Source organism: Carcharodon carcharias, chromosome 10, assembly GCF_017639515.1.
Source record: "Carcharodon carcharias isolate sCarCar2 chromosome 10, sCarCar2.pri, whole genome shotgun sequence".
Taxonomy (NCBI): Eukaryota; Metazoa; Chordata; class Chondrichthyes; order Lamniformes; family Lamnidae; genus Carcharodon; species Carcharodon carcharias.
The window spans coordinates 150,641,211-150,668,544 of record NC_054476.1 but is presented as its reverse complement, the minus strand read 5'-3'; the positions used below and the strand labels follow the sequence as shown (position 1 = coordinate 150,668,544).

General features: G+C 48.9%; 1 protein-coding gene across 5 annotated transcripts in view; it reads right to left on the bottom strand.

Annotated features, from left to right (window-relative positions):
• nle1 (notchless homolog 1 (Drosophila)) overlaps positions 1-27,334 on the bottom strand; it is a 71,918-nt gene that overhangs the window by 34,698 nt on the left and 9,886 nt on the right. For 3 of the 5 annotated variants that reach the window (XR_005944274.1, XR_005944275.1, XM_041198093.1), the window contains exons 2-12: positions 25,248-25,402; positions 16,593-16,810; positions 15,719-15,798; positions 13,873-13,949; positions 13,368-13,465; positions 12,243-12,435; positions 10,574-10,709; positions 8,898-8,944; positions 6,989-7,191; positions 6,068-6,227; positions 5,139-5,209 (exon numbers count right to left, since the gene is read on the bottom strand). Coding sequence is in view for 3 of the 5 variants with exons in the window: in XM_041198093.1 (XP_041054027.1) it covers positions 5,139-5,209; positions 6,068-6,227; positions 6,989-7,191; positions 8,898-8,944; positions 10,574-10,709; positions 12,243-12,435; positions 13,368-13,465; positions 13,873-13,949; positions 15,719-15,798; positions 16,593-16,810; positions 25,248-25,382 (1,418 nt within the window). In the remaining 2 variants the exon portion in view is untranslated. Of the gene's footprint in view, positions 1-5,138; positions 5,210-6,067; positions 6,228-6,988; positions 7,192-8,897; positions 8,945-10,573; positions 10,710-12,242; positions 12,436-13,367; positions 13,466-13,872; positions 13,950-15,718; positions 15,799-16,592; positions 16,811-25,247; positions 25,403-27,334 lie in introns of those variants that run through there. The other 2 variants (XM_041198094.1, XM_041198095.1) reach the window with 2 other exon arrangements.

Here is a 27,334-nt window from a genome sequence, read left to right as displayed (position 1 = left end):
GAAGGCGGGGGGGGGAAGAGCGAGAAGGCGGGGGGGGAAGAGCGAGAAGGCGGGGGGGGAAGAGCGAGAAGGCGGGGGGGGAAGAGCGAGAAGGCGGGGGGGGAAGAGCGAGAAGGCGGGGGGGGAAGAGCGAGAAGGCGGGGGGGGAAGAGCGAGAAGGCGGGGGGGGAAGAGCGAGAAGGCGGGGGGGGAAGAGCGAGAAGGCGGGGGGGGAAGAGCGAGAAGGCGGGGGGGGAAGAGCGAGAAGGCGGGGGGGGAAAGAGCGAGAAGGCGGGGGGGGAAGAGCGAGAAGGCGGGGGGGGAAGAGCGAGAAGGCGGGGGGGGAAGAGCGAGAAGGCGGGGGGGGGAAGAGCGAGAAGGCGGGGGGGGAAGAGCGAGAAGGCGGGGGGGGAAGAGCGAGAAGGCGGGGGGGGAAGAGCGAGAAGGCGGGGGGGGAAGAGCGAGAAGGCGGGGGGGGAAGAGCGAGAAGGCGGGGGGGGAAGAGCGAGAAGGCGGGGGGGGGAAGAGCGAGAAGGCGGGGGGGGAAGAGCGAGAAGGCGGGGGGGGAAGAGCGAGAAGGCGGGGGGGGAAGAGCGAGAAGGCGGGGGGGGAAGAGCGAGAAGGCGGGGGGGGAAGAGCGAGAAGGCGGGGGGGGAAGAGCGAGAAGGCGGGGGGGGAAAGAGCGAGAAGGCGGGGGGGGAAGAGCGAGAAGGCGGGGGGGGAAGAGCGAGAAGGCGGGGGGGGAAGAGCGAGAAGGCGGGGGGGGAAGAGCGAGAAGGCGGGGGGGGAAAGAGCGAGAAGGCGGGGGGGGAAGAGCGAGAAGGCGGGGGGGGGAAGAGCGAGAAGGCGGGGGGGGAAGAGCGAGAAGGCGGGGGGGGAAGAGCGAGAAGGCGGGGGGGGGAAAGAGCGAGAAGGCGGGGGGGGAAGAGCGAGAAGGCGGGGGGGGAAGAGCGAGAAGGCGGGGGGGGAAAGAGCGAGAAGGCGGGGGGGGAAGAGCGAGAAGGCGGGGGGGGAAGAGCGAGAAGGCGGGGGGGGGAAGAGCGAGAAGGCGGGGGGGGAAGAGCGAGAAGGCGGGGGGGGAAGAGCGAGAAGGCGGGGGGGGAAGAGCGAGAAGGCGGGGGGGGAAGAGCGAGAAGGCGGGGGGGGAAGAGCGAGAAGGCGGGGGGGGAAGAGCGAGAAGGCGGGGGGGGAAAGAGCGAGAAGGCGGGGGGGGAAGAGCGAGAAGGCGGGGGGGGAAAGAGCGAGAAGGCGGGGGGGGAAGAGCGAGAAGGCGGGGGGGGAAAGAGCGAGAAGGCGGGGGGGGAAAGAGCGAGAAGGCGGGGGGGGAAGAGCGAGAAGGCGGGGGGGGAAGAGCGAGAAGGCGGGGGGGGAAGAGCGAGAAGGCGGGGGGGGAAGAGCGAGAAGGCGGGGGGGGAAGAGCGAGAAGGCGGGGGGGGGAAGAGCGAGAAGGCGGGGGGGGAAGAGCGAGAAGGCGGGGGGGGAAGAGCGAGAAGGCGGGGGGGGAAGAGCGAGAAGGCGGGGGGGGAAGAGCGAGAAGGCGGGGGGGGGAAGAGCGAGAAGGCGGGGGGGGAAGAGCGAGAAGGCGGGGGGGGGAAGAGCGAGAAGGCGGGGGGGGGAAGAGCGAGAAGGCGGGGGGGGAAGAGCGAGAAGGCGGGGGGGGAAGAGCGAGAAGGCGGGGGGGGAAGAGCGAGAAGGCGGGGGGGGAAGAGCGAGAAGGCGGGGGGGGAAGAGCGAGAAGGCGGGGGGGAAGAGCGAGAAGGCGGGGGGGGAAGAGCGAGAAGGCGGGGGGGGGAAGAGCGAGAAGGCGGGGGGGGAAGAGCGAGAAGGCGGGGGGGGAAGAGCGAGAAGGCGGGGGGGGAAGAGCGAGAAGGCGGGGGGGGAAGAGCGAGAAGGCGGGGGGGGAAGAGCGAGAAGGCGGGGGGGGAAGAGCGAGAAGGCGGGGGGGGGAAGAGCGAGAAGGCGGGGGGGGAAAGAGCGAGAAGGCGGGGGGGGAAGAGCGAGAAGGCGGGGGGGGAAGAGCGAGAAGGCGGGGGGGGGAAGAGCGAGAAGGCGGGGGGGGAAGAGCGAGAAGGCGGGGGGGGAAGAGCGAGAAGGCGGGGGGGGAAGAGCGAGAAGGCGGGGGGGGAAGAGCGAGAAGGCGGGGGGGGGAAGAGCGAGAAGGCGGGGGGGGAAGAGCGAGAAGGCGGGGGGGGGAAGAGCGAGAAGGCGGGGGGGGAAGAGCGAGAAGGCGGGGGGGGAAGAGCGAGAAGGCGGGGGGGGAAGAGCGAGAAGGCGGGGGGGGAAGAGCGAGAAGGCGGGGGGGGAAGAGCGAGAAGGCGGGGGGGGAAGAGCGAGAAGGCGGGGGGGGAAGAGCGAGAAGGCGGGGGGGGAAGAGCGAGAAGGCGGGGGGGGAAGAGCGAGAAGGCGGGGGGGGAAAGAGCGAGAAGGCGGGGGGGGGAAGAGCGAGAAGGCGGGGGGGGAAGAGCGAGAAGGCGGGGGGGGAAGAGCGAGAAGGCGGGGGGGGAAGAGCGAGAAGGCGGGGGGGGAAGAGCGAGAAGGCGGGGGGGGAAGAGCGAGAAGGCGGGGGGGGAAGAGCGAGAAGGCGGGGGGGGAAGAGCGAGAAGGCGGGGGGGGGAAGAGCGAGAAGGCGGGGGGGGAAAGAGCGAGAAGGCGGGGGGGGAAAGAGCGAGAAGGCGGGGGGGGAAGAGCGAGAAGGCGGGGGGGGAAGAGCGAGAAGGCGGGGGGGGAAGAGCGAGAAGGCGGGGGGGGAAGAGCGAGAAGGCGGGGGGGGAAAGAGCGAGAAGGCGGGGGGGGAAAGAGCGAGAAGGCGGGGGGGGAAGAGCGAGAAGGCGGGGGGGGGAAGAGCGAGAAGGCGGGGGGGGAAAGAGCGAGAAGGCGGGGGGGGAAGAGCGAGAAGGCGGGGGGGGAAGAGCGAGAAGGCGGGGGGGGAAGAGCGAGAAGGCGGGGGGGGAAGAGCGAGAAGGCGGGGGGGGAAGAGCGAGAAGGCGGGGGGGGAAGAGCGAGAAGGCGGGGGGGGAAGAGCGAGAAGGCGGGGGGGGAAAGAGCGAGAAGGCGGGGGGGGAAGAGCGAGAAGGCGGGGGGGGAAGAGCGAGAAGGCGGGGGGGGAAGAGCGAGAAGGCGGGGGGGGAAGAGCGAGAAGGCGGGGGGGGAAGAGCGAGAAGGCGGGGGGGGAAGAGCGAGAAGGCGGGGGGGGAAGAGCGAGAAGGCGGGGGGGGAAGAGCGAGAAGGCGGGGGGGGAAGAGCGAGAAGGCGGGGGGGGAAGAGCGAGAAGGCGGGGGGGGGAAAGAGCGAGAAGGCGGGGGGGGAAGAGCGAGAAGGCGGGGGGGGGAAGAGCGAGAAGGCGGGGGGGGAAGAGCGAGAAGGCGGGGGGGGAAGAGCGAGAAGGCGGGGGGGGGAAGAGCGAGAAGGCGGGGGGGGAAGAGCGAGAAGGCGGGGGGGGAAGAGCGAGAAGGCGGGGGGGGAAGAGCGAGAAGGCGGGGGGGGAAGAGCGAGAAGGCGGGGGGGGAAGAGCGAGAAGGCGGGGGGGGGAAAGAGCGAGAAGGCGGGGGGGGAAGAGCGAGAAGGCGGGGGGGGAAGAGCGAGAAGGCGGGGGGGGAAGAGCGAGAAGGCGGGGGGGAAGAGCGAGAAGGCGGGGGGGAAGAGCGAGAAGGCGGGGGGGAAGAGCGAGAAGGCGGGGGGGAAGAGCGAGAAGGCGGGGGGGAAGAGCGAGAAGGCGGGGGGGAAGAGCGAGAAGGCGGGGGGGAAGAGCGAGAAGGCGGGGGGGAAGAGCGAGAAGGCGGGGGGGAAGAGCGAGAAGGCGGGGGGGAAGAGCGAGAAGGCGGGGGGGAGAGCGAGAAGGCGGGGGGGAAGAGCGAGAAGGCGGGGGGGAAGAGCGAGAAGGCGGGGGGGAAGAGCGAGAAGGCGGGGGGGAAGAGCGAGAAGGCGGGGGGGAAGAGCGAGAAGGCGGGGGGGAAGAGCGAGAAGGCGGGGGGGGAAGAGCGAGAAGGCGGGGGGGAAGAGCGAGAAGGCGGGGGGGAAGAGTGAGAAGGCGGGGGGGAAGAGTGAGAAGGCGGGGGGAAGAGTGAGAAGGCGGGGGGGAAGAGTGAGAAGGCGGGGGGGAAGAGTGAGAAGTGGGGGGGAAGAGTGAGAAGTGGGGGGGAAGAGTGAGAAGTGGGGGGGAAGAGTGAGAAGTGGGGAAAGAGTGAGAAGTGGGGAAAGAGTGAGAAGTGGGGGGAAAGAGTGAGAAGGGGGGAAAGAGTGAGAAGGGGGGAAAGAGTGAGAAGGGGGGAAAGAGTGAGAAGGGGGGAAAGAGTGAGAAGGGGGGGGGAAAGAGTGAGAACGGGGGGGAAAGAGTGAGAACGGGGGGGAAAGAGTGAGAAGGGGGGGAAAGAGTGAGAAGTGGGGGGAAAGAGTGAGAAGTGGGGAAAGAGTGAGAAGGGGGGGAAAGAGTGAGAAGGGGGGGAAAGAGTGAGAAGGGGGGGAAAGAGTGAGAAGGGGGGGAAAGAGTGAGAAGGGGGGAAAGAGTGAGAAGGGGGGGAAAGAGTGAGAAGGGGGGGAAAGAGTGAGAAGGGGGGGGAAAGAGTGAGAAGGGGGGGGAAAGAGTGAGAAGGGGGGGGAAAGAGTGAGAAGTGGGGGGAAGAGTGAGAAGTGGGGGGGAAGAGTGAGAAGTGGGGGGGAAGAGTGAGAAGTGGGGGGGAAGAGTGAGAAGTGGGGGGGAAGAGTGAGAAGTGGGGGGGAAGAGTGAGAAGTGGGGGGGAAGTGTGAGAAGTGGGGGGGAAGAGTGAGAAGTGGGGGGGAAGAGTGAGAAGTGGGGGGGAAGAGTGAGAAGTGGGGGGGTAAGAGTGAGAAGGGGGGGTAAGAGTGAGAAGTGGGGGTAAGAGTGAGAAGGTTGGGGGGGGGGGGGGGAGAAGAGCGAAAGCTGGACATACACAAAAATGTTAACCTTTCAGGCCATGAGAACATAATTTGATGCTGCCTGACTAGCTGAGTTTTTCCAGTATTTTCTGCTTTTTACTTAAATAACAATTTAGAAATAACGTTCAGCTCCTTATGTCATTGCTGAGGTAAAGGAGACTTTGAAAAAGTTAAGAGAGTGGTATCAATGCATTTACAAATTTAAAGAAAGTAGTTTTTGAAAAGTTTGGAGAAAAAACTTAGTTGAAATTCCTTTCCCTACTTACATTCTCAAAACTTTGTCTTTTCCACCACTTGCGACTCTTTGTCCGTCAGGACTCCAATCAACAGCGTAAACCTAAAAATATGGAACAGAAACATTTTTATTTTCGGAAACAGGTCTTTATCGTACAGACCCACAGCAGTTAACCCATCAGCCAAATGGCTGCAATTAAATACAAATGGCCCCAGCATGCATCAAACCGGCACAGAATGGACTGAAGGAGTCCTTGGACAATCATGAGTACAAAGACTGAACAGCTTCTGATTGGCCAGGTTACGATCTTTCTAAATGGGAATGGGTAAGGCATTCTTACCCTGACCACTCTTGCTTCCTTTAAGGTGCTCCTTAAAACCTGTTCTTTGGCCAAGTTTTGGGCCATCTGTCCTGATGGCCCCAAAGGTGACTCGGAATCAGATTTTGCTTGACAATGGCTCCTGCACCTTAGGAAGGCCAGGACTAGCTATTAAGTCCAATAGGGAATTCAGGAGAAATGCTTTATTATTCAGAAAGTGGTTAGAATGTGTAACTCACTACCAGGAGGAGTGGTTGAAGCAAATTGCATAGATGCATTAAGAGGAAGCTGGATAAGTACAAGACTGAGAAAGGAATAGGATATGTTGCTAGGATGAGATGAAGTAAGGTGGGTGGATGCTCGTATGGCACATAAAGAAAGGCGTCAACCAGGCAAACCAAATAGCTCGTTCCTGTGCTGTAAAATTCTATGTAATATGGAGCTGCCATGGTTAACATGATGGAAGATCAGGCTCAAATAGACCCAACAGTCTATGTCCATTCCAATTTGTAAACCTATAAAATTCTTCTGAAGTCCTTTCACCCACTGAAAAGATTTAGAAGACTTTTTTTTCAACTCCTGTCCACGTATCCTTTCAGTTTAATGGGGAACACGTTTCCTGCTCAGGGAAGACATCTTACCTCATCAGCATGACCAGGAAGGTCAACAGACAACTTCCGTGTCTTCACATCCCACACCTTCAACGTGCTGTCACTGCTGCCACTCACCAGCAGTCGACTGTCCGCTGACCATGCAATCTGGTACACCGCTGACACGTGACCTCGGAGAGAAGCCAAATATCTGGAAACAAAACGAAGACTTGAATCACTCGGTTTTATTTAATTCAAATGGAAAAGTGCTAGTCTTTATAATTGAGAAACTAACCTTTTCAAGCAACTGTTTCCTGGATCAACAACAAAAAATTGCATTTATACTGCCTCTTTGACATAACACCTCTTCCAAAAGGCACTCCACAAGACCGATTATCAAACAAAATTCAACATCGAGCCACAGAAGGAAATACTAGAACAAGCAACCACAAGCTTGGTCAAAGAGATGGGTTTTAAGGAGTGTCTTAAAAGGAGGAGAGGTTCAGGGAAGGAATTCTAGAGCTTAAAAGCCCCAGCAGCTGAAGGCAAGACTGATAATGGTGAAATTATGCACAATCAGGGATGCACAAGAGTCCAGAATTGGAGGAGCACAAAGATACCATAGAGTTGTTGAACTAATTACAGAGTAAGCTCTCTCAGTTCTGCCCCTCAACCTCAGTTGACCTGCACTACAGCCCCGGAGTGAACTTTTCCCTTACAAGTCACTCTCACCATGACCTCTCTGAGTAAGCCTGTGTTGAGGGAAGAGCAGTTTTGAACTCTGGGCCTACAAACAGTAAAGCATTGATCTGGAGTTGAGTCAACATCTGAGAGCTGAAGTGATCCTGTGCTAACCCAACCCATCCAATTCAACCCTTATCCATTGCTTCTTCGTTTGTGGAATCTTGCTGTGAAAGGCGCTATTATAAATGCAAACCCTTTCTTTTAAGGACAGCAAGTCGGGAACCTTACTTGCCAGTCCTGCCGTCCCACAGTTTCACTGATTTGTCGAACGAGGCGCTGGCGATGAGCCGAGTGTCGGGAGAGAAGCAGACTTCATTTATCAGAGCTTGGTGGCCCGTCAGTCGCGCCAGGGGCTTCTTATCCTCCGCGGGTGTCCAGAGGAAAAGTGTGAAGTCGTCTGACCCCGAAACCAGCCTCTCCTGCCCCTGACCCTGAAGAAAAGAATGGGAGGGCATTAGGATTACTTTGTCAATTGGGACATCAATAACATTAAGTCAGTTATGACATGGACTCTTAACAACCCCACCCTGGCTATAGCCTTCTCATCCTCATTTGATCCCACATGATTTCCCTCACTAGAGGGTATAAAAGTGTACAGCTGTTCCTATGTCTCTGCCATAAAACACACACGCCTGATCTACGATCATTGACTTTACAAGCTTCTCCATGACGAGACACCCAACCGTTACTTACCCTGCTGCTCTCATGAGCCAAGCAATGGCTGGAATCGCACTGTTCTAGAGGCAAAGCAGAAGGAGCTGTAGAAAACCAGCCCCTTCTCATCACTTTAAAGGGCAGCAGAGGTGGTATCTCAAAGCCCAACACTGTGACAGTTAAACTCACTCATGTGGGATAAAAGAAATTGCATATATACATTACACCCCAGGAGATTCCAAAGAGCTTTGTGGTCAAGGAAGTGTATTCACTGTTGTAAAACGTAGGAACACAGGAACAGGATTAGGCCATTCAGCCTCTCGAACCTGTTCCATCACTCAATCAAATCATAGTTGATCTGTATCTCAACTCTAATCCCACCTTTTAGCTGTAAGTTTTGATACCCTTACTTAATAAAATTCAGGAATTAAAAATTTTGATTGACCCAGTGTCTACACGGGGAAAGAATTCCACATTTCCATGACCCTTAGTGTGAACAAGTGATTTCTGATCCTGAATGGTTGGGCTCAAATTTTAATCTTAATTCCATATCAGAATACAAGTATATGCAATCTTTCCTCATAATTTCAGCACTTTAAGTGTCTTTCTGGTGACTCAAAGCCAATATATCCTGCCTAAGGTGTGAACACAGCACTCCAAATGTTGTCTAACCAGAGTTTTATACAACTACACTAGCCTTTAGCGTTTTATGCATCCTGACATCCAAAATTCTTTGCTTGTCCACAGTTCTTCACCTCTCACCATGACAAAAATGTCCTGATGTTTCTTTTCCTTGGATGACCCCACACTTATCTCCCTTGAACACCATCTGCCGCAGAGTTGCCCACTTAGTTAATCTGTCCACGTCCCTTTGTAACATTCTGATCCCATCAACACAGCTTACTGTACCTCGGCACTTTGTGTCTTCGACCATCTTGGACATACAACTCTCGATTCCTTCATCCAAGTTATTGATGTCATAAGAGTCATTACGGCACAGAAGAAGACAGCCATTTGGCCGTGAGTCCATGCCAGCTCTCTGTAGAGCATTCCAGTCAGTCATATTTCCCCATTTTAACACTGTACCTGTGCAAGACCATTCCCTCAGGTTCCCAATGAATCTCCTTTTGAAATCATTAATCGCTTCCGCTTCCACCACCCTCTTATGCAGAGTGTTCCAGGTCATTACCACCGCTATGTAAAAGATGCACATTGATGAATATGGTGAAGAGCTGAGGCCCTACTACAGATCGCTGGAAAACATCAGGATTCACATCCCACTAAATCAGGGTACATTCCCTTTAAGCCACACCCTGTTTCCTACCTCCCAGCCAATTGCCAACCCACCGCACAAGCTTCTTCCATTTTTCATTTTTGCGAAGAACTTCTTGTGCTTAACCTTATCAAATGTAAATTAAACGTCAGGCCACCAACAGCAGGTCTTAGAAATCAATAGCTTTGAACTTTTATTCGGCTCCCTTACCCTGGTTTGCTCATATCTCTGCAAAGCTTTTTGCTTCAATTCCTCCACTGCAAAATAAACCATTAGAAGAGAATGAGAAGGTAGTTTCACCAATAGACTTTTACCCAATTGTCAGCCACACACTGAGCAGCAAGCGGCTCCTCAAATTAATTTAAATACATTCTAACTGTGCTAACATGCAGGAAACAAACCTCTATTTGCATTTTTCTTAGTTCCCTACATGACTTGACTAAGCTGGGCTATATTTAGAACATTATGTGAAGCGGGGGAGGGAGGAAGGGAGGAGCGGAAAGAGATGCCGGCTTCTTATACTAGTCAAAGCCGATTCAAAAACAACAACTTGCATTTATTTGACTCCTTTAATGTCCCAAGGAACTTCACGGGAGTTTTATCAAACAGAATTTGACATGTTTCTCATAAGGACCGCTGATCAAAAGCGCGTAAGTTTTTAAGAGGAGGAGAGCAAGGTGGAGAGAATTCCAGAGTTCAGAGCTTGGGTAGCTAAAGACATGGACACCAATGGTGAAGCAATGAAAATTGGAGGAGCACAAGAGATCTCAGACAGTTGCACAGCTACAGAAGGTTGCAGAGGTAGGAACAGGCAAGAGCCATGGCAGGATTTGAACACAAGGGTGAAAATTTTAAAATCAAGGTGTTGCCAGACCAGCAGCCAATGAAGACCAGCAAGCACAGGGGTGATGGGTGAACAGAATTTAAGTCCAAACTAAGAGTTATGAATGGGCACTGCAGAAAAAAAAATATTTTTTTTGTTGAAGCTTTTCGTCTTGTACTCATCAGGACAATTTGCAAGAATACCAAATGTAAAGGGAACAACAATTTATATTGTGAGAAGAGAGTGCTGATTGGTTGGCAAGTGGACTCTGATTGGTAGAGGCGTTGCCATGGAGAACGCACCAGCTGATGGATGAGTTTTGGATGAGCTCAAGTTTACGGAGGCAGCAAGGTGGGAGGCCCAGCCAGGAGAGCATTCATCCTAAGTCAAAACTATTTAATCAGGTGGCACACCAGCAGCTCAAGCTTATCCATAGGTCTGCTACCAGGGTCAAGGGAGTCAAACTTAGCAGCGAGCTCACCCATATTCCCCTTCAAATCAACACGAATATAGAGGCTCTGGAGATGGTGGAGAAATGATTTACGTGGACAAAACCGGGACTGGGACCATATAACTACCAGGTAGGGCTGAGCAGGCTGGGGCTCGTTTCTCTAGAAAAGTGAAGGTTGAACAGTGACCTCCTAAAGGTCTTTAAAAACATGAAAAGATTTTGTGGGGTAGATGTAGAGATGATGTTTCCATTTTGAGAGAGACCAGAACTAAAGGCATAAACATTAAATAGTCAACAATAAATCCAACAGACTCAGAAGGTTGTAGGTTCAAGCCCCACTACCCAGTATCGAGCACATAATCTAGGTTGAGAAATCAGTGCAGTTGTAAATCGCCGAGCACATTTTGAAGGCAGCTGCAAGACTGTAAACTTCAGGCTCCAGGTCCTTGACTGACCCGCCTGTCCTTTGATATTTTGGAGAGCGAAGGACATGTAGGCTTACAGCGAAATCCCTCCATTGCGGTAAATAGTAGGAGTTTGTCTTCCAGCCTAAATTCGAAGACAAGTGTCGGCAAAGGAAACATGTGAAGGAAAGGCAGCGCGATTACCCACAAGAATCATTCCTGTCCTGGGGAACAATCGTGGCTTCAGCTGGTTCGAAAGCTCCAGTTCGCAGTACGTAGTCTGTGCTGAGTGCCATTGTATTTACCCAGTGTGCATGACCCTGGAGAGTTCGACACATGACCCCCTGAAAATAGACCACGCAAACAGTTACCAAACCGGCCTCAGTATATTTCTCACAGAAACAAAAAAAAGAATAATTACCAAGACCTTAATATACAATGCAACACATTCACAAGGTCATGTGTGCAATCTATAATACATTATGTACATAAACACTCTGTACACAAACCTTTCTCCTTATACCATTTCAACACACAACACTCTGATCCCCAACTCCAAAACTGTTGACCTGCAAACAGATGGAGCATTTTGAGAATGGTCTTGAATGACATTAAAGAACCCAGTCTGTGTCCATGACAATGTATCTGTGGAAATTCACCCTCAGTGAATGCACTGATCAAACTGACCTAATAAACACCTTTAGTGTAACTCAGGGGTTTGATAGGGTAGACATATGGAAAATATTTCCACTTACAGGGAGTCCTAAACTAGAGAACAAAAATATGAGGTGGTAACCAATAAATCCAAAAACGAACTCAAAATGCTTCCTCAGAGAGCAGTGAGAATGTGGAACTTGCTGCCACAGGAAGTATTTGAGGCAAATATCTTTTTTTTAAAAATTCTCTTATGGGATGTGGGTGTCGCTGGCTAGACCAACGTTAGTTGCCCATCGTTAACTATTCTTGAATAGAGTGGCTTTCTAGGTCATTTCAGAGGGCAGTTAAGAGCCAACCACATTGCTGTGGGTCTGGAGTCACATGTAAACCAGGCCAGGTAAGGACGGCAGATTTCCTTCCCTGAAGGACATTAGTGAACCAGAGGAGTTTTTACAACAGTTGATGATGGTTGTCATGGTCAACATTACTGGGACAAGTTTTATATTCCAGATTTATTTATTGCATTTAAATTCCACCAGCTGCCATGGTGGAATTTAAATTCAAATCAGGAATCTGGAAAACCTGGGCCACCATCTCCCCCAATCATAAATGCATTTAAGAAGAAACTAGAGAAATACATGAAGGGGAAAGGAATGGAAGGATATGCTGATAGGGTGAGATGAAATAGGGATGGGAGGATGTTTGTGTGGTGCATAGACACTAGTCTGGACCAGTTGCGCTGAACGGCCAGTTTGTGTGCTGTAACTTCTATCTAATGGTATGTAAACACTGGCTGCTACACAATAAGGTCCAAGTATTTCCGTATCCCCTCTCATTTTCTTTAAAATGTTGAAATTTACACATTAAAACGATCACCCCTTTGAAAGTCTGATTTTAGTAGCAAAGGACATTGCCCCTTCCAGCAATTTACCGTTACTACACCTAATTCCTGCACAGGTTATGCCTTGGGATCCCAAATCCTTCCAGTCGATAACTTGTTCTCATATTGAACTCTGGAAAGCGTACAGTGCAGCAGCAGCCAACAGAGCCCTGGCAGCGTGAACCACTGCACTCGAATACACATCACACTTCCAACCTGCTAACTCATCTCCACTCACCCCCGCCCTCCCAAACACCAACACGGACACTACTCTTTTCAGCCTGGGTCTCAAACCATTCAGACTTTCCGCTTTTTAAAAAAAATAGTGAACCGAACTTACGTCTTGGGCCCTCCAGACTTTTATAGTCCTGTCCTGCGACGAGGAAAAGATGAGGCCGTCACCACCCCATTTCACACAGGTTACTGACTGTGTGTGCCCTGTCAGGATTTTATCGCAACGGCCCAGCACCGTGTCCCATATCCGGATACTGCCATCCTTGGATGCGCTGGTCAGGTAACGACACTGTGGATTTCTGGCCATGCAGGAGAAAAAAAAAGAGAACACTCCATTAAAGAGCCAAATTCTAGCCTTAATTTGCATTAATTGAGAAAAACAAATGCTCGTTGTGGTGATGAGAAAGTTAAGGGCTCTATGCATTGCTCGCTGCGACTTTTATCAGACCCACTCCCCATTCTCAAGACAAATCCAGTCTGTCCTTCGTATATAAATAAAACATTTTAGCCAATGCACGGTGAGAATAGAATAAAAGGTGTGGGATTGGATTGTATCTTGCATCGAATGCTAAAAAAAAAAAGGACCTTAAACATAGGTCAGTGAACTACTGATACATAAACCATAAACAACTCTCCTCATGCATCCTCCATTAGTTCCCACCCATTTTCCACTCCCACTGTTAAATGCATTCTCTCACCCATAAAAGCAGACAAGAGTCTCTTCCAAAATCTCTGCTTCTAGGAAGCAATTGTTAACGTCATGTTAATTACATTGTTACGGTTAAAAGAATCAGGTGATGGGTTATCAACTGTCTTTGAGCACATATAAATTGGGGATAGCTGGGACACTGGGTTGAGTGGAAGGAGAGCTGTGAAACTGAACATGTCAATAAACACACTCAATAAAGAAAAGCTGTATGTCTTGGTTTCAGCTTCACCAACCAGCAGCAGTCATCCACTCTTAAGTTTCAGTTAATAGCACACTCATCTCCGAGTCAAAAAATTACGGGCTCAAGGGTTCCAAGCACAATAGTCTATGCTGACACTCCAGTGCAGTACTAAAGGAGTGCTACACTGTTGGAGGAGCTGTCCTTCGAGCCATTGAGCCTTGGTGCTGACCACTCTCTAGAGAAAATATACAAGTCCTGCCAGCTACTAAAATCAAAACCATCGTCAACAGGACAACTATATTTGGACGCTGGCCTTAGATTTTTATGAATTATTCACTCACATATGTAGCGGTTCCCAGCAGAGATACGTAATCCACTTAGAGTGCCCTGTCAGAACCTTTCCGATTTGCTTGCCTGTGCTGGGGTCCCACAGGAATATCTGAAATTAAACAGGCAACATACAACTTTACCCAGAGACCAAAACAAAGTGCAAGCACTTGGCAACGCTTCCAAAATGACCTGCCATAAATCTCTGCCCAGACTCCAGTTTGTGCATTCAGGCCACATCTGACAGGTCAACATGTTGATGTTTTTACTGAGACAAGCAGGGTGTTCAAGAGAAATGTAAAAAGGCAATGGCAATATGTTAAAACGCCCAACGCTTTTGAAGACTTCTCCCTCTCTTATTATAACAGCATTTTCTCCCTCTTCCGCTACTAGGAGTGGCAAGGGGCAATTTGAGCGTAAAAAGATAATTAGTGACCAGAAAAAATATTGACACGTGGTGACAGCTTGATAAATATAGACAAACCTTGAAGAGGGTTTCCCCCCACCAAAATTAAATACCTGACTATTTTTGCACCCCGAAGCCAGCTTTTTCCCATCCGGAGACCAGGCTATGCTTAGCACCCAGTGCCTGTGACCTGAGGAAAAGAAATTAAACTCTTTTCAGACACGTTAACTCCCGGCTATTCTGCAGACTTTGAATTATTAACGAAACACACCTTGTTCAAATGGAATATCTCATTCACAGTAACTTGTTAGTTTTCTTTTGGGTTAGTCATTGGTTGCAAGGACTCAATCTCATTTCACTTGCTGCTATAAACATTCTGCTAAATTAAAGTGAGACAGATAATCAAAGAGAAGACACAGAAATGGAGTGAGTTAAGTGAATGCTTAATTTGTAATTGCTCAGAGGAGGACCATTAAAGCCTTGAAATTAGGCTTTTCAAAGAGTAGCATGGACAAGATTAACTCTGTCCACCATTTTAAATAGGTTGATGCTTATTGTAAAGCAGCGGAATTAGATACATGTAACTTGTGTCTTCAATGTTCAAAGGGGCTAAGTCCAATGTTATTATGTCTTTTCATGTTTATTAAGAGATCCAATGCTGAACATAAAGAGGAACTTGCATTCATAAGGCAACTTCCATGACCTCAGAATGTCTCAAAGCGCTTTAGGAGCCACAAGGTACATATTTTTTGAAGTGTTGTTGAAGTCGCAATGTAGGAAACACAACAGCCATTTTGCGCACAGCAAGCTTCTACAAACAGAAATGTGATAATGACCAGATCATCTGTTTTTTTTTTACTGAGTGATAAACATTGGTCAGAAAAGGGATGTTCTTCTTCAAAATAATGCCGTGGGATCCACCAGAGAGGGGAGACAGGGCCTTGGCTTAGTGTCTCATCTGAAACAGCACTGACAATGCAGCACCCCCACAGTACTGCCTGCATTAAATGCTCAGGTCTCCAGAGTGGGTCTTAAACCCACGGCCTTCTGACTGACCCACTGAGCCATTCTTGACACAGCACAGACTAAATACCAACAAAAATCCTGAAAAGGCCAACTTCATCAAAATAACTCTACTTTTTCTCCTTTTTTTGGTGAAGATCGTGACTCTTCTCTGCGCTGGGAGATGGAGCTCTCTTTGTTTTCTCTGCATCATGCACTCCCAGGCTGGGCACAGGATGCTGCAGTGTATAGAGCTTCCCTCTACTCAGGACACAAAAATGTACAGTCCCAACTGGAGAAACAGCGCCACCTGCTGCACTTGGCATGATATTTTTTTTATCTTATCTCACCAGCTGGAGGCAAGGTATGAAGGATTTTAATCATTTTTTTAAAAAATAGCATTTATATAGCAACATTCATAACTTCAGGGCTATAAACCTGCAACCTTCTGACTCGAAGGCGTGAGTGCTACTCACTGAGCCCCGGCTCACACTATATTTGAGGAATGATTAAGATTGTCGGGCGTGTGCGTGTTTGGAAAGTTCAAAAAGACAGGTCAAAATATGAAGTTAGCGGCAAGACAGTAAATACTGCCATGGACTAGTGTATGAAGGAAGGCCCTGAAAACTAACTGAATAAAAAGGGATCAGGGTCCATTAGTTGGGTTACTGAAAAAAAAAAGAGGTTGAGACTTGAATCCATAATCTTGTGATTCAGGAGTGCTACAAACTGAGCCAAGCTGGCAGGACTAAACCAACAAACTAAATCAATCTCCTCTGGTCTCACCTCCCAGTTTTATTTAAAAGTAATACGTTTGTAAAGAAAAGGCTGGAGAGGAGACCAGTCACCTTCCCGGGAAACACTGTCTGCATCAGGATCCCAAAAGCAAAAAGGTTGGAGGCATTCATTGCATTTTGTGCAGGAAAGATAATATTGAAACGTTCAAAGTGAACTTGCCTTTAGCTGTAAAGTGAGGGGTTTCTGTCGACAGATCCCAGAACCGCACTGTGGTGTCCCCTGATCCACTTGCTAGGTACCTTTAACATCAGAGATATTGGGTCAACACTGCATACAATGTACCATTAGCACCGTGTACAACGAAGTATACCAACCATTTGCAGTGCTACATAGTTGGTCTGCTTTACAAGAGGTGTGACATAAAAAAATTATTTTCTGAGTTTATACACAGAGCTGACATTAGGTTTGTATGACCACCCAGGTGTCTCACCACACACACAAAAAAAATTCTTATATGAAACACAGACATTTTGATAACATAAAGCATTACGTATCACTACAAAATCATTCTTTTTTCCCTTTAAACAAGGGGGAAGTGTCTTTAAAAAAAAAGGAAAGACTTGCATTTCGATAATGCTTTTCACGACCACTGGATGTCTCAAAATGCTTTACAGCCAACAAAGTATCTTTGAAGTGTAGTCACAGTTGTAACGTAGGAAATGCAGCAGCCAATCTGCGCACAGCAAGCTCCCATAAACAGCTATGCAATAATCAGTTCTTGTGACGTTGGTTGTGGGATAGGTTTTGGCTGAGGATAAGTGCCCTGATCTTCTTTGAAATAGTCCCAGGGGATCTTTTGTTTCCAACTGACCAGGCACATAGTGCCCTGGTTTATCATTCCATTCAAAAGACAGCATCTCCAACAGTGCAGCACTCCCTATGTATTGCACTAGAGTGTCAAGCTTGAAGTTAGTGCTCAAGTCTGAGAGCGGGACTTGAACCAGGAACCTCGTGACTCCCAACTGAGCCTAAGCTGAAAGGAACAGATCAGAATAATTTTTTTTTTTAGGAATATTCTCTTTGACACACTTGCCTTCCAGTGGGACTGAAGGCCACAGAAATGACAGCCTCAGTGTGTCCTTCCAGTGAGCTGGTACAACGCGTGACAGCCCGAACCCGAAACACTGCCTGTGGTTGGTAAATAATGTCGATAACATTTTCCGTTTCCACCTTTTGTTCTTGCAGTGTCTTCTCCAGTGAGGTGACAATTTCCGTCTCATTCACATAGAAGGCCAAAGGCAAGGGATCATCCTGCAAATGTTAGACCAAAAAAAAATTGTCCCATTTATGAGGCTCTTTTTATTCCCCGCCCACCACCACTCAACGATTTCATTATAAACATACAAACAATGATAGCCAACAAGTGAACCTCTGGTGTATCAAAACAAAAACAGAATTACCTGGAAAAACTCAGCAGGTCTGGCTGCATCGGCGGAGAAGAAAAGAGTTGACGTTTCGAGTCCTCATGACCCTTCAACAGAACTAGATGAATCCAAGGAGAGGGGTGAAATATAAGCTGGTTTCAGGTGTGTGTGTGTGTGTGTGTGTGTGTGTGTGTGTGTGTGTGTGTGTGTGTGTGTGTGTGTGTGTGTGTGTGTGTGTGTGTGTGTGTGTGTGTATGGGGGGGGTTTGGGTAGGGGGAGAGAAGTGGAGGGGGGTGGTGTGGTTGTAGGGACAAGCAAGCAGTGATAGGAGCAGATCAGCAAAAGATGTCACAGACAAAAGAACACAGAGGTGTTGAAGTTGGTGATATTATCTAAACGAATGTGCCATTTAAGAATGGATGGTAGGGCACTCAAGGTATAGCTCTAGTGGGGGTGGGGGGGAGCATAAAAGATTTAAAAATATTTAAAAATAATGGAAATAGGTGGGAAAAGAAAAATCTATATAAATTATTGGAAAAAACAAAAGGAAGGGGGAAGAAGCAGAAAGGGGGTGGGGATGGAGGAGGGAGTTCAAGACCTAAAGTTGTTGAAATCAATATTCAGTCCGGAAGGCTGTAAAGTACCTAATCGGAAGATGAGGTGCTGGTCCACCAGTTTGCGTTGGGCTTCACTGGAACAATGCAGCAAGCCAAGGACAGACATGTGGGCAAGAGAGCAGGGTGGAGTGTTAAAATGGCAAGCGACAGGGAGGTTTGGGTCATTCTTGCTGACAGACCGCAGGTGTTCTGCAAAGCGGTCGCCCAGTTTATGTTTGGTCTCTCCAATGTAGAGGAGACTGCATAGGAAGCAACGAATACAGTAGACTAAGTTGGGGGAAATGCAAGTGAAATGCTCCTTCACTTGAAAGGAGTGTTTGGGCCCTTGGACGGTGAAGAGAGAGGAAGTGAAGGGGCAGGTGTTACATCTTTTGCTTGGGCATGGGGTGGTGCCATAGGAGGGGGTTGAGGTGTAGGGGGTGATGGAGGAGTGGACAAGGGTGTCCCGGAGAAAACAGTTCCTCTGACACGTCCTTCTTCTTCCTTAACCGAGGTTTTCCACCCACGATCGTTGACAGGGCCCTCAACCATGTCCAGCCCATCTCCCGCGCATCCGCCCTCACACCTTCTCCTCCCTCCCAGAAACATGATAGGGTCCCCCTTGTCCTCACTTATCACCCCACCAGCCTCCACATTCAAAGGATCATCCTCCGCCATTTCCGCCAACTCCAGCATGATGCCACCACCAAACACATCTTCCCTTCACCTACCCCCCATCGGCATTCCGTAGGGATCGTTCCCTCCAGGACACCCTGGTCCACTCCTCCATCACCCTCTACTCCTCAACCCCCACCTATGGCACCTCTTTATGACCACGCAAAAGATGTAACACCTGCCCCTTCACTTCCTCTCTCCTCATCGTCCAAGGGCCCAAACACTCCTTTCAAGTGAAGCAGCATTTCACTTGCAATTCCCCCAACTTAGTCTACTGCATTCGTTGCTTCCAATGCGGTCTCCTCTACATTGGAGAGACCAAACGTAAACTGGGCGACCGCTTTGCAGAACACCTGTGGTCTGTCGGCAAGAATGACCCAAACCTCCCTGTCGCTTGCCATTTTAACACTCCACCCTGCTCTCTTGCCCACATGTCTGTCTTTGGCTTGCTGCATTGTTCCAGTGAAGCCCAACGCAAACTGGAGGAACAGCACCTCATCTTCCGACTAGGCACTTTACAGCTTTCTGGACTGAATATTGAATTCAACAACTCTAGGTCTTGAACTCCTTCCTCCATCCCCACCCCCTTTCTGTTTCTTCCCCCTTCCTTTTGTTTTTTCCAATAATTTATATAAATTTTTCTTTTCCTACCTATTTCCATTATTTTTAAATATTTTTAAATCTTTTATGCTCCCCCCACCCCCACTAGAGCTGTACCTTGAATGCCCTACCATCCATTCTTAATTAGCACATTCGTTTAGATATCACCAACTTCAACACTTCTGTGTTCTTTTGTCTGTGACATCTTTTGCTGATCTGCTCCTATCACTGCTTGCTTGTCCCTACAACCACACCACCCCCCTCCACTTCTCTCCACGCACGCACACACACCTTAAACCAGCTTATATTTCACCCCTCTCCTTGGATTCACCTAGTTCTGTTGAAGGGTCATGAGGACTCGATGCTACCAGACCTGCTGAGTTTTTCCAGGTAATTCTGTTTTTGTTTTGGATTTCCAGCATCCGCAGTTTTTTGTTTTTATCTCTGGTGTATCAAGCCTGTTGACAGCCTGTGATACCTCGTGCAATAAATTCTGTACACTCCCCACCAACATTCCCTTTAAACTGCGCGCTCATGCAGAATGCACTGCGTAGGCCTCACATATGTTGCGTCTTTTAAGATATCACGTGTGTGGAGCTGCACAAATAAAATGTAAAGGTACCTTGCATTGCAATGAACAGGACATTAGCACAAAAAGACCTTTAGAGGGGACATTGCTCCCCACCCCGCTCGACTCCACATGATCCCCAAGGGAGAAGTGGGAATCCAGATTAGAAAACCCAGGGTGGGGGAATAAAAAAATCTGGGAAATTCCTGCCCAATCCCCTCAGGCGATCAAAACTCACCCAGGAAGCTGCGCTGGCCTGGACCTCCCTTTTGTAAGGGGTGATCTCCACCCCAACCATAAACAGGATCAGCTCTTGCTTGAGGATTACGGTGAATCAGCATCCACCACACGAGAGGGTCACCTGTTCCAGAGATGCATCATTCTCCGGGAAAAGAACCATCTCCTGACATTTAACTGGCCTTAAAATTGTGGCTCCCGGGATCCATTTAATTGCGCAAACCGTCAACTCAGCAAAATCCATTCCCTTCACTGTATTAACCTGCTCTAAAGCGTAGAGTTCCAGTTCTGAGCCTGTTTTTGTAACAGAGATACTGGGAGCAAAGAGCCTAGGAGATAGGAGGAGTAGGCCATTTGGTATATGATCACGCCTAGTGGCCATCCTCTGTACCCTTTCCAAAGCCTCAATATCACAACATTCGAGGAGGCCAAAACTACTCAGCATTCTAAATGAAGCCTTACCAATGTAGCTTCCAAAGGCAAATGACATGCTTAAGGTCAGTGATTTTCCTCTCCCTTTCGTCCATGATTAAGAGGTTAAGTTGCAAGCCCATTTCCAATCCCCAGTCAATGCTGACACAATTCTCCTTCTGGATTTAACTCTTTCAGCACGAGGTGCCTGGCCTCCTCACCGCTCTTCCCTACACCCGCACAGCCCGATAAAGAACTCACTGCGGGGTTAATCACAGCCACCATCCCGCATACTGTCATTTGACGTTATGGTGTCAGCTGTGACTCAGTGGGTAGCACTCTCGTCTCGGAGTCAGAGCCCGTGGGTTCAAGCCCCGCTCCTGAGACTTGAGCACAAGATCCAGGCTGGCACTCCAGTGCAGTACTGAGGGAGTCTTTCAGATGAGACATTAAACTGAGGCCCCTTCTCCTCTCAGCTTGGTGTAAAGCATTGCACTGTTTTGAAGAAGAGCAGGGGAGTTATCCCTGGTGCACCGGTCAATATTTATCCCTTGACCAACATCACTAAAATAGATTATTTGGTCATAGTCACATTGCTGTTTGTGGGAACTTGCTGTCTGCAAATTAACTTCCAGGTTTGCTACATTGCAACAATGACTATACTATAAAAGTCCTTTAACAGGACTTATTTGGCTTCAAAACACTTTGGGACAATCCTGAGGTGGTGAAAGTTGCTATATAAAGGCTGGAGCGTCCGGGTTGGTAGCGGCCAGGGTCAAAGATGGTGCCGTTGAAATGATCACAACTGGGCGGCAGTGACCTTTAAACGGGCACTCGGAAACAAGTGCGAAACTTTATTATCCATGTAAGTTCCCCTCTAAGTCACTCACCGTCCTGACTTGGAAATATGGCGACCTGTCGCTGGGTCAAAATCCTGGAATTCCCTCCCTAACCTACACCACGTGGGCTGCAGCGGTTCAAGAAGGCAGCTCACCACTCACCACCACCACCATCTCAAGGGCAATTAGGGGATGGGTGATAAATGCTGGCCCAGCCAGCGACTCCCAAATCCCATGAACAAATGAGGAAAAAAATTATAAAACGCATAAAAGGAAAGAGACAGGTTTAAGGCAACAACTGCATTCGCTCCGTCATGGATTCCAGCACGCTGGAATGAATCACAGCTGCTTGGAACCAGAATTCACACAGCTAAAACGAAAACAGAATTACCTGGAAAAACTCAGCAGGTCTGGCAGCATTGGCGGAGAAGAAAAGAGTTGACGTTTCGAGTCCTCATGACCCTTCGACAGAACTGAAAAGTTCTGTCGAAGGGTCATGAGGACTCGAAACGTCAACTCTTTTCTTCTCCGCCGATGCTGCCAGACCTGCTGAGTTTTTCCAGGTAATTCTGTTTTCGTTTTGGATTTCCAGCATCTGCAGTTTTTTGTTTTTATTCACACAGCTAGTTGCTTGAAAAAAAAAGTGCATTTTTGCAAGGGATCACTGCAGAGCTGCCTGTGGAACATGAAGTGATAGTAAATCGTGGAGTTACACTGTGAAAACTGTACTCTGCGAGCCTGGAGAAAGCATAGGGTGGTCACCACAGCCATTACATAAGCAAGCGTCGACAGAGGGCAGGGTCTTCCCACTCACCCCCATGTGTAAAACGATGCAGGGTAATGTCGGCTGGAACTCCCGACGTCACCCCGCGTCATTTCTATTTTCAGGTCGGCGGTGGGGCAGCTGAGTAGGATGCACGCCCACTGACCTGTCAACGGCATATTAAGGCCATTAGAAAACCAGTCCAGCTCATGAACGGACCTGCCGGTCCAACCTTAAGGACGGCGGGCAGGCCGGGAGCCTAGACGGGCTTGTGAAAAAAAAACGTGAAACCTCATCCACTGGACGGGATGAGGTTTCATGAGAGTACTTAAATTTTAATGAAAGGTTTAAATAAAAGTTATGGACATGTCCCAAGTCATGTGATACATGAGGGGACACGGCAAGGAAATTTTTTAAACTCCTTAATATTAAAAGTTGAAAATCCGAGCCAATCTCCCTAAGGCAGCACTTAGCCTTGGAGATCCGTGCGCTATTTCACGCGCATGGGCGAAAGAGCTCACTCCCGGCTAAGGGAATCCACCCCCCCTCCCCCGTCTCCCCACCCACACAGGGAGCGGATAGCGCTTCTGGGCGGATGTCACGCTGGAAGAGCCTTAATTGGCCCGCTCACGTAAAATGGCGGCGCCGATCGGGAACCCGACCCCTTACGCCCGCTCCTGCTCTCCCCCCACCCCACCCCCAAACGGGGGGAAAATTTTGCCCAGAGATTCTCTGAGAGCATTTGCTGAGGGAGAGGAGGGAAGGGATGGGGGAGAGGAGAGAGGGAATGGGGGAGAGGAGAGAGGGAATGGGGGAGAGGAGGGAGGGGATGGGGACTCCCATAAATAGTGCCCAATATACCCCATGGATGTCCTGTGCCTATTGATAACACTCCCCAAATTTTGAAATTCATGCACGCATAGTCCTGATGTCACCATGCCCTGCTGGCCTCAATTGCACACAGGCAAAGGTCTGTGCATGCGTAGACTGATACTGGCAGTCAAGCTGCAGCGGAATGACATTGTTAGATTTATGTTCATCAGTGCACATGTGCAGAACGCCATCTTGCGTTGGCAAGAGACACAGTGCTATAAAAATGCAGCCTCCTTCTCTGTCTAACCGCTCCATTCCCAAGCACATTAGCCCACAGAGAGGCACATGATAGACTGAAACCTGCACTCTGTCCCACCACTCAACAGAACATCTAAAATCTATCTCAAATCAGATCCTGAAGGTGAAAGAAAATTGCTCTCCACCACTGCACCGCCCAAAATAATTAGCATCTTTAAAATTATGTTTGGAAACTAAATGTTTAGCTCTACTTCACACTACCCTCACTGTCTTCACATCAGCTTGGCTAAGCTGGTAGCACCAACTGTAATTCAAGGTGTTTTGGGTTCTAGGATCCGAGCACTCCAGTGGACTGCAGCACTGCAGGAGTGCTGTTTTGTCAAACATACTGTGCTTTGAATGAAATATTGAACCAGTTGTTCTGTTTTTCCAAGTGGATGTTGAAGATCACAATAAAACAGGGGTGGGGTATTTATTATAAGAATATATAAAAGAGATAGGAATGGGAGTAGGCCATTCAGCCCCTTGAACCAGCTCTGCCTTTCAATTAGATCATGCTGATCTTGTACCTCAACTCCACCTTCCCACACTATCCCCATATCCCTTAATACCCAAAATCTGTCGATCTCAGCCTTGAGTACGCTCAACAACTGAGCAAGCACAGGCCTCTAGGGTAGAGAATTCCAAAGATTCACAACCTTCTGAGTGAAGAAATTTATTCAGTCCTAAATGGCTAACCCCTTATCCTGAGACAACAATCCCTAGTTCAAAATTTCCCAGTCAGGGGAAACAGCGTCTCATCATCTATCCCGTCAAACCCCTTAAGAATTATATTTGTGTCAATTCTCATCCTTCTCAACTCTAGGCAGTATAGGCTTAATTTACTCAATCTCTCTCCTCATTATTTGGATGAGACTGTAACTGAGACCCTGTCTACCTGTTCAGGTGCATGTTAATGATCCCCACAGCACCAGTTGAAGAGCTGATGTTCCTCAGTAACCTGGCCAATATACTGTGCTTCAAACCCACCAGGAAAATTACAGATTAATTGTACACTGATCTCACCGCTGTTTGTGGGATCTTGCTTTGTGCAAGATCAGTGCCACATTTGCCTGCATCGCTGTGCTTCAAAGCAAATTCAGTTGCCTGCCTTCTCTGAGCAATGAAGTAAGGTTTAATAATTACAAGTCGTTCTTCATAAGTTCCCTGATCTTTTTGGTTTTATGACAAGCAAAGGAATGAAATCAATATTCCATTAACATGCATTCACATAGCATCTAGAAGCTTAATCAGACTAAAATCAAACTGCAGGAAAAGGAGGAGGTATTAGGAAGCCGGGAGATCTTGCAGCGCAGTGGGTAGTGTCCTCACCTCTGGGCCAGAAGCTCTGGGTTCGTCCCACTCTGGGGCTTGATGGCCATGAAAAGTGCGTTCATAACATGGCCAAACAGGTTGATTATCTACCTGTAAATCCTTCCAATACGCCTGATGGCAGTGGTAAGAGAGGGAGAATTTTCTGGTCAGCCATACTGCAGAAGGCAATGGCAAACCACTTCAGTACTTTGCCAAACATAATCATGGACCAATCCAATGCAAGTCCATGGTCACCAACTTAGGGCATGGTGCCCTGAAGGAGGCAGCAGCTTAGGAAGCCAAAAAGCTTAGTCGAAAAAGTAATTCTAAGGGTCTTAAAAAGAGAGGGAGAGGCAGACAGGCTGAGGGAGGGAATGGATTCCAGACCTTCATGCCATTCTAGAAAACCAGGTGGTGAAGGGCAGAACTTTACCCACTTTGTATGTATTTATTTATATAAATACACATTAAAAACATACATCTCCTAGACCCAACAATCACAGTTTCAGTCTGCTCCTATGTGTAACTCTTGAGTCAAACAATTAAATTAAATTGACAAAATCAGGGACAAAGTAAAAAGCAGCCCCTTAAAGGGAAACTGTAAAAGCAAAGACAAAATTTAAAGGATACTTACAAACATTAAATCAAAATGTGATCATAAGGGTCTATAAAGCACCACAGACCCCACGGTGCCCACCGAGCAAGGAAGGCCTCGATGGTGCCGGCAGACACCGCGTGCTCCCTCTCCCAAGGAGACCCGGCTGCGAACATAGCCACAGAAGAGGGGCAGACAGTCAGGTCGGACAACCCCCTCGATCACCTGCTGCCTGGAACCGTTAGTGGCCAACTTGGCCAAGACCAGGAGTAGGATCACAAGGGGAGTCCACCTCCCTCCCGGCCCCCCTCCACACCGGGTGCCCAGGAATCAGGAGCGTGAGACTGAAATGCAAAAACAGCAGTAAAAGGTTTTTCAAATAACTGAAAAGGGGGTGCAGCCTAAGGCACTGAGCATGAGTGAATCCCCAACTAAATGCCCACCACCTGAATGCAATTAAATAATCAATTACTGTACAATTAATACTTAGAGTCTAGATGGCTAAAAGCACAGCCACTAATGATGGGATGAAGGGAGTGGGGAGAAGCGTAACAGTTGCATTAAGTGCCACAGTACCCTGTATATGACGGTATAAAAGTATTTGTGATGACTTTACCTTAGGTAACAGAACATTGCACACAAGCTGCAATTTGTCAGGTGTAATGTCAACCGGGACATCAAAAGGGGTGCCCAAAATTTCCCCGCCCTCATCCTTGAACTGCACCAGCAGTCGCTGGCTGTCCTCCTTCATCGTTGGGCGCCACACAAGAGCTAGAAAAGAGTGAGAGAAGCTGATCAAATATCCAAGTTCCTGAAACCAGCACTGTCCATTTTCCACAAAACAATCAGAATGACAAATCAACGAGCACTGACAAAAATAGAAAAGTTAATGGCTGGCAGGCAGATTTGGTTTTTTTTTTTAAATGACGAACAACAACACAAACTGCTTAACTAGTTCTTCCCAGCAACACTTCATCTTCTGTCTCCATAGAATATTAAAAACAAATCTTGAGTATGCACACAATTCCCGTTCAACATCTTGTTTTCACAATCGTTGCTCATGGCACCCATCAACAATGAAACTCCCAATGTAAACATTTGGACTGAAAGTCCTGTATGTAAAAATAAGTTGCGATACAGTTTTATAGAGAGATGCCATAACAGGTATTGCTCCTTGGCAACATGGAATTAGATAAATGCTTAAAAATAATTTACAAGGGTATGAGGAAGTGGGCTTGATGAATAGCTCCACACGGCATGGCACAAGCATGATACTGGGAATTTAGAAAATTAATCAGCACCTAATGTCAAAAGGCTAGTTAATCATAAAATGGTACAGCACAGGAGGTGGTCATTCCATTCCAGTTTACCAGCGACACAGACGGGTATAATATTAAATCTAGTGCATGGGCACTGATCAAGCAAAGTGTTTTGTCCTGGACGGTGTGGAGATTCTTGAACATTGCTGTGACTGCATCCATCTCAGCGTGTGGTGAGTATTTCATCTCATTCCTGTCTTGAATCTTATCGATGGTGGAGAGGCTTTCAGGGATCAGACCGTCAGGCTCTTGCTAAACAGACACAACTGTTCATTTGTAGCCTGAGCTGCACTGAGAGTTTACTGAAATAAATATATTTATGCGGCAACATGGGATATGGTCCAGTTGATGAATTATGCGGCAAATGTACCCAGTTAGTTTGATAAGGTGCCACTTCAAACGTTATTGTGGAAAATAAAAGCTCATGGTACAATGTAGAGGGTAACATATTGGCATGGATAGGAGATTAGCTAGCTAACAGGAAACAGAGGGTAGCCATAAATGGGTTCTTTTCTGGTTGGCGGGATGTAATGAGTGGTGTGCCACAGAGATCAGTGCTGGGGCCTCAGCTTTTTACAATTTATATAAATGACTTGGATGAAGGGATCACAGCAATGTTCAAAAATCTCCGGTTGCAAAATTTGCTGATGACACAAAGATAGGTAGGAAAGTAAGTTGTGATGGGGACACATAAGGAGGCTACAAAGTGACATAGATAGGTTAAGTGAGTGGACAAAGATCTGGTAAATGGAGCAAGAGGTGGGCAAATGTGTAATTAGCAATTTTGGCAGGAAGAATAAAAAAGCAGCATATTATCAAAATGGTGAGAAATTGCAAAGCTTGGAGGTTCAGAGGAATCTGGGTGCCCTAGTACATGGATCACAAAAGGCTAGTACGCAGGTACAGCAAGTAATTAGGAAAGCTAATAGAATGTCATCATTTATCGCGAGGGGAATTGAATACAAAAGTAGGGAGGTTACACTTCAGTTCTACAGGACACTGGTGAGACCATATCTGGAGTACTGAGAACAGTATTGATCACCTTATTTAAGGAAAGATGTAAATGCATTAGAAGCAGTTCAGAGAAAGTTTACTAAACAAATAACAGGAATGGACGGGTTGTCTTATGAGGAAAGGTTGGACAGGCTAGTCTTGTATCCACTGGAGTTCAGTGAGCTTGACTGAAACATAAGATCCTGGGGGGACTTGACAGGATGGATGTGGGAAAGGATGTTTCCCCTTGTGGGAGAATCTCAAACTAGGGGTCACTGTTTAAAAATAAGGGGTCACCCATTTAAGACAGCTGAGGAGAATTTTTTCTCCCTGAGGGTTGTGAGTCTTTGGAACTCCCTTTCTCAAAAGGCAGTGGAAGCAGAGTCTTTGA